Raw genomic sequence first — 7,306 nt, 5'->3', positions numbered from 1 at the left:
CCCCTACCCCCCCTCTCTCTCCCTCTCACCTTTCCTGTTTATCCACTGTCACAATCTATCTAATATAGAGAAAAAAGCCCAAATGAATTATCACAAAAAAAAAGTTCTTGTTAATCAGTGTAGCATACCAGCATTAAGCCTATTTTTCGGTCTTTGCTAAATGTGGATGGGGAAAAAGTGAATCATACTATAACAGGCTGTGTACTTGCCAATAGCTGTGAAAGAAGTCATATGGCATGTAGATAAGAGAGGACACATCAACATTTCCAAAAAACTCTCTTGCACACTTGCTTGTTGCTAGTAAGCTACTCACAGTTGCTGGCCCCTGTTATAATCTATTACCAACACTCTTGTTTCTTAGCTTCCTTTTCCTGCTTTCTCTCTTTCCTCTGTAGACATGTGTTGTCATGGAGTTCAGAGATAGAAGTGTTGAAGAAAATCTATCATATTTATATGACTTTCACTTGTCTCCCCCTCTCTTATTCTCTCTTGTGTGTATATAGATTTATTTTTTGCAGAGTCTAAATTCTTCTTAGTTTGGAAATGAGGAATTTCTTTGAATGTTCCCTTCTCTTTCTCTCTGTTTTTTCAGGTGTGATAGTGTTGCTTTCCCTGGCATTCCTCATGCCGGCCTTCTACTACATCCCCAAAGCTTCCTTAGCTGCTGTTATCATCTGTGCGGTAGCTCCCATGGTGGATTACCGTGTCGTGGCTAAGATGTGGAGGATACGCAGTAGGTGTCTTCTTTGTTTTATGTGTCACCCATACAGTATATTTGTTTGTTTAATTGTGGTCTCATGCGCACTTGTCTCCTATAGAGCTGGACTTGCTGCCTTTTGTTGTGACGTTCCTGAACAGTTTTTGGCAGGTGCAGTATGGCATCGTAGGAGGTGTAGCTGTATCTGGGGCCCTGCTGCTGTACAACCTGGCAAGACCCCAGATAAAGGTACTGGAATATTCTGTGTGCGGGAGGAGAAACATTAACCTTTCAATGCCACTGAGGTACAATAGTCATTTGTTTGCATTGTTACAGGACAAGAGTACCATTACCAAAAGTAGTCAGTAGTTAGTAGTATTTGTCAGGGACACTAATTTAGCCAAAATTAAAGAGACAGGTTCTCAATGTAATTACCATAATTTCCATTCACTGTATACCCCAATACAAATTATATTCTGATGATATTTTATCCATATCTCCCACTTTTAGTTGATGGTCACATGGAGATATACACAGCAGAGTTCAGAGAAATATAAGTATTCATCTAAATGATCGAAGTAGACTAACGTATTTATTTGGTACCTTGAGCAGGGGCTTCTTTATAAACGTGACACCAGTCCCAGAAGTGTCTGAGCTGCTCTACCAGTTTCTCCATTAACAACAGTCTCAATAAACCAGAGGGCCGCATCTTTTGGCATTACCTCTTGGTCTTCCTCTGTGAAATACAGGAAGTCACTAACTCAAGTAAAACAACATGAGGATGTTTGAGGAAACAAAGGTACAAAAACAAGGCCAAAGGGCTGCTGCAGTGCTTTAAACATTATAAAATCATGGTATCTAACGGTAGGGGGTTGCTTTTGTGTTTCTGTTGTATACAGGTGTCTGATCATGGTGTGCTGGTGATGGAGCTGGGTAGTGGACTCAGCTTCCCTGCCACAGAGTATCTCAGCCACATCATACATACTCAGGCTCTGCAGGGTAAGGATTTGTTTGATAGTCTGTCTTTTTTTCACAGGACACATACAGTAATGTGTGGTGATTTATTTTGTGCTTAACCACCTCCTCTCTTTCAGTTTTTCCTCCTATTTACTCCCCTTTTTCTTCACTTAATGTCTCTCCCCAAGTGGCTCCTCCACGCTCAGTGGTCCTGGATTGCCATCATGTCAGCATTGTTGATTACTCAGTGATCAACGAACTCGGGGACCTGCTGAAGCAGTTCAAATTACGAGAAGTGCAACTGGTCTTTTCCAGATTGCAGGTTAGTTTTTATTGAAATTTTTTATATAAAACACCAGAATTCAGTTCTTATAACAACACGACAAAACTAAATATATACGAGCGTACCTCTGTTTTTATCTCACACCTTCTGTGTCTGTCGTCCACCCACCTTCAGCCCTCTGTTCTGGAGGTTCTCATCGCAGCTGGTCTGCAGGGCTTCAGGTATACAGACAGTGTGGAGTCGGCGCTGCAGATGGAGTCAGAAAGCCTCCTCAATGTGTGACACAAAACCATCCAATCACAGACTGGAGAGGACATTTGTGATGCTGGACAGAAGAAATGTAGCAACAATGATCAGTGACATTTCTGATCTGAGGTTATTGGACTGTTGTGAAGTTGAAAACTAACCCTAAACCTGATTCACCTGCTGTAAGATGTATGGCTAAACTAGAATTTGGAAATCACTGTGGGATCTCCGAGATTATAGCACTACATTGCAATCGCACAACAATACTGAACAAGATGTCTAATACTGTGTTTTACAGCATTGTATATGCCTTTGTGCTTACGGGTGTCTGTTAGTTAATAATGACCAAAACAGAGCAACGGTAACACATAAGCCACCAGTAAAACAAGTTGTTTTTATTATCTTTGTAAAAGCAAGTGTAAGGTGATTGGTTTTCCTTATTTCACAGTTTTTTATTGCAATATTTTGAAAACTGGGGTTTTTAGAACACCTCAGACCCTCTGCTAAATGAAACACTCTTGCAAACACTATACACTAATTTATTAAAAAACACGTTTTGTTATCATATAAAACCCACACTTTCCATATGACTTACTTCAGTTTGAAACAGTTACACACTGTTGATGCTAACCTAAACCAGTTTTAGCAATTCTATTTCTAATTTCAAATTCTACTATTGTAGTGTTCTGTTTTACAGCATACTTTAATATTTCACTGGTGATAAGACCGCAAATAATATGATTTAAATAAATACATAAATACTATGATAACATCTAAATAAACATATATAGACATCATTATGGTTTTTAAAAAATATCAATAAACAACATAGCGATCCAGCGTCCCTGGCCGAAAATAGAACTCAATAATAACATTAAAAGAAATATATATAAAACATGATAAGATCTCATTAATAAACGTTGATTAAAACAGACGTTGTAGGGCTAAAAATACAGAAACTGCCACCGATTTTTCTGTTCTCAGGTTCTTCCTTTCTTCTATCCGATGGTGAAGGATTAACATGAATGTCTATCTGACCGCCCCCCACGTTGAAAAACAATGCAAAGCATACACCTTTTTCATACCAACTTGATGCCAGGGGGGCTTGACCATGAGTGAGACTGTGTTGCAACAGTATTTTATCTTTGTTAAACATGATCTCTCCCATGGGATGTGAATACTTTTTATAGCAACTGCCATAATGCTTTATTGTGTGTGTGTGTGTGTGTGTGTGTGTGTGTGTGTGTGTGTGTGTGTGTGTGTGTGTGTGTGTGAGATTTCCAGAAAGAGGTCATTTAATGATGGTAAATATTTAAGTTATTTTCTCAACCTTGATGTAGAGTTAGAATAGATAAATAACTACTCCCATTGCAGCTTACTGTACATGGAATAATTTGAACCAGTTTTATACATCTTCAACTGATTTCTTTTTTGTTGTTGACTGGGGGGTGGCAGTAGCTCAGTCCATAGGGAGTTGGGTTGGGAACCGGAGGGTCACTGGTTCAAATCCCCGTATGGACCCAAAAAGTTGGGAGCGTGGATTGGTGGCTGGAGAGATGCCAGTTCACCTCCTGGGCACTGCCAGGTGCTCTTGAGCAAGGCACCGTACCCCCCCGACCGCTCAGGGCGCTGGTTCAGCTGGCAGCCCACTCACTCTGACATCTCTCCATGTATAGTGCATGTATAGGTCCTGAGCATGTGTGTGTATTTCAGGCCTGTGTGTGAGTACTAACAAAAAAAAAGTGTGTACACAGAGTGTAGTGCAGTAATTTCCCCATTGGGGACTAATAAACAAATTATCTTTATCTTTATCAAACTAACAACTCAGTCACAACATCCATTGAATGAATTGGTGCAATATTTAGTGCAAATATTAATGGGACCGATACGTTGTATCACACTATCAGTCATAATACCTTGACTTCTCCTTCTCCACCATGAGGTTGACATTTTTGTTTTAGCGGACCATGATAAGGTGACACACATGCTGGTCTGCCTCAGGATGAATTGTAATCATTTTGATGATGTCCTCAAAATTAATTATCATCACAGTCAAAATGTAAATTGTTTCCAATACGTATTTTTACGGATTCTAATACGGATTATGTTGAGGTTTTTAGGACTTTATTTGAGTTAAGTGGACGCTGTAAGGCTACAGAAAATAAACTTCTTAAATGTGAACTATGGGAAAGGACTGGACATTGTTATTCTGAGTACACTTTAGAAACAATAATCCAAATTAACAACCAGTAGCATTTAAGTATTGGACATAGTCACTACACTATTAACAGCTAGTACTCAAATACATTCTGAGAGGTACACAAACCAAATATGCTTTCCTAGCAATGTTTCTATCTTTGTGACTGAAAGCTGTATTAGTAAAGCTTTTTTTTTTTTTAATGATGCCCAACCTTTCAAGGAGGTGTTTGATTGATGTGTACATATACTTACTGGCATGAACTGCAAAATGTAAAATATTATCTGCACTGTTGTTATAGAACAAAGCACTGGGTTAAATTTGTACTTGGAGTTATAAAACACAAACGAGGAAGTTAGATTAGAAATATATTATACAAAGAATAAAGGGAAGGGCCACAATGATTCCAGTAAATAATTATAAGAAGTGACACACTTGTGTAATAAAACACCATAAATCAAACTGAAATTGTGAGAAAGGCCATCCATTTCTAGCATACTTCTAAAGTACTCTGTACTCTGTGCAGTGCAAAGAAACCTTTTTGATAAAAAAACTAACTTATCAAAGCCAGTGAAATGCATAATGCAGAAACATGAGATGGGGTCCAACACATGCTATACAGTAATAATGACTTTATGAGATGTACAGTGCCAGTTCATGTCAGGCATGACGTCAAGATTCACCGGATGTTACATCAAGGGAGTCCATTTATGGCTGCATGTCCACACTTCTTCTTTGAGTTTTATTTGAAAAAATGATTTTAAGTCTTGTCCACCTGGTCTAAAAAAAAAGCAAGTACGTAGCCTTTGAGGCAAGATTATTTGGTCAAAATACTTTTAACAAGATCCGGAATTAACTCTATGTACTCCCTGATATTTCAATCCCTACTGTTGACAAAAGGTGTTCATGAACGGGCTTGCCAAGACACACTAATTTTAACAAGTACAAACTTATGAAGACCAAAATGTTTTGACTGACCTGAGATTGATTACGGTAGCCTACCATAAAATGTATTGATGCAAGCCTTTGTTTGTGTGCCAGGATTTTATGTTTATTTTGTCTTATTTTGATTAATAAGTAACTCTTGATCCTTTGAGAGAATTTATAGGTCGGTCTGTAACACACAAACCGACCTATAAATTCTCTCAAAGGACCACACAAAGCAATGATTGGTGAAAGAAATAAAAGGGTCAGTGTGAACACTGATTACATCAAGAGTTACTTATTAATCAAAATAAGACAAAATAAAGATAAAATCCCGGCCCTATAAATTCTCTCATTTTCTGGGAGATTTTTGCTTTCAACTTTTCACCAACTTCTGGATTCCGACAGAGTCTTTCTAATGTAAGTACAAATACTGACAAAGTAGTGCATGGCAGCATCATTTGAAAATATGGTTTTAAGACATCTCTTTTGTCTTTTCCAGCAAGTTGCTGTGGATGTGGTCCATAATGGGGGTGCCCAGGAGTTTGTTGTTGCTCCTAATTTTTCAGAGTTTTTCAGAAGGCATTTCAGGTAAACAGTCTTACATCTTGTGGTAAACATGTTACTTTTAAATACAGTACAGTACAAAACAGTCTAATACAATTATTCCCAGATTGACACCTCTCTCTTCTAATATGTTCAATAAAAGACCACCATATAGGGTAGAACTTTGGGATGGGCATTCAACAGAGTATACAAAATGTCTTAAAGGCATAAGTGGAAAACAATGTAATTTTATTAAGACACATATTTACTGTGTAATTGTACTTTCCCTTTTGAAAAGACTAACAACCTTAATGTAAATAGATTTTTGTTGTGTACTTTTCAACTTTTTGTGTCACATATGGCTTCAATTAAAAGATTCTAAATTAATAGTACCTCAAAATTTATCCTTGATAACATTTACGATTTAAGACATTTAAGAACATTTTATTTGGCACTATCAATGTTGCACGTTTCTATTCTAGTGATCAATTGAAGAGATATCATTCTTACATTTACTTAAATATTAAGATGCCATTTTTATGACAGCGCCATTACATAAAATGAAACATTCTAGCTGTCTTCCACATCATTTTACACTTATTTCTTATGATATTAATGTCACATAATTATATAATTTTAGATATAGATAAAAAACTTCTGATTCAGACTATAATTTAAATAAATACGTTTTAAAATAAATAAATTCAGTGAGACTGAACAATGTTTTGCCTCTCAACATGCCTTTTTAACAAATGAGACACCATGAGACTGGTGCAGTGTTAAGACAACTTGAAACCTCACCTTCAGTGATTTTTATTATGCCCTTGGGAAAATAAAAGTATAATATAAATATATCATAAACTGTGTATGTTTTCTTTGTAATTCATCAATCATAAAATGCCTGGACACAATATTTTCTTGCATGCAATATTTTTATTTTCCCCTTTTCAAAAGGAAAAGCTACTGAAACATAAAAGCAACAGCATGAATCAAACTATTCCTGTACTTTCCACAGTGACATATGTCTCCAGCTGTGATTCATGTCATGATGAAGCAACCTGCCCGGAGTCACGAGAAAGAGGTGACTCTTTCACCACCCAACGGCACTCTTGTGTCTGTAAAGATGGCTTTGTAGGTGATGGTCTTAGATGTTACAATATAGAACTCTGCCGTAACTCCTCTTGCTGCAGCCAAGGTTATCACTGGTCACCAAACAGCGGCTGTGTGGACACTGACGAGTGCTCCCTCCCAAACTCACCGTGCATGGCACCTCAAGTTTGTCAAAACACCCAGGGCTCCTTTGAATGCTTGGAGCCTTCCTCCACCAACAAATCAGGTCCCTCTTTCCAATCTGTCCATTTTAACTGTGGACACACAATTTGTCCTTTAGGTATGGACTGCATCAGTAATAATGGGGTTGAGCGCTGTGCTGACCCCTGCGAGCACTATACAACAC

General features: G+C 37.8%; 1 protein-coding gene and 1 long non-coding RNA gene across 3 annotated transcripts in view; both read left to right on the top strand.

Moving 5' to 3' along the window:
• slc26a11 (solute carrier family 26 member 11) overlaps positions 1 to 2,660 on the top strand; it is a 7,929-nt gene extending 5,269 nt beyond the window's left edge. For both annotated transcript variants that reach the window (XM_034895851.1, XM_034895860.1), the window contains 5 exons: positions 593 to 733; positions 819 to 946; positions 1,597 to 1,696; positions 1,843 to 1,976; positions 2,112 to 2,660. In XM_034895851.1, the coding sequence (XP_034751742.1) occupies positions 593 to 733; positions 819 to 946; positions 1,597 to 1,696; positions 1,843 to 1,976; positions 2,112 to 2,219 (611 nt within the window). In that variant the 3' untranslated portion in view covers positions 2,220 to 2,660. The remainder of the gene's footprint in view (positions 1 to 592; positions 734 to 818; positions 947 to 1,596; positions 1,697 to 1,842; positions 1,977 to 2,111) is intronic.
• A 2,984-nt stretch (positions 2,661 to 5,644) lies between these two features.
• Positions 5,645 to 7,300, top strand: LOC117959615. Its single transcript, XR_004659975.1, has 3 exons — positions 5,645 to 5,724; positions 5,807 to 5,895; positions 6,866 to 7,300. It is a non-coding gene; the product is annotated as an uncharacterized LOC117959615 (long non-coding RNA).
• Positions 7,301 to 7,306: the final 6 nt, after the last annotated feature.

Source organism: Etheostoma cragini, chromosome 2, assembly GCF_013103735.1.
Source record: "Etheostoma cragini isolate CJK2018 chromosome 2, CSU_Ecrag_1.0, whole genome shotgun sequence".
NCBI lineage: Eukaryota > Metazoa > Chordata > Actinopteri > Perciformes > Percidae > Etheostoma > Etheostoma cragini.
The sequence above is the reverse complement of the archived record's forward strand: the minus strand, read 5'-3'. Positions and strand labels throughout refer to the sequence as shown.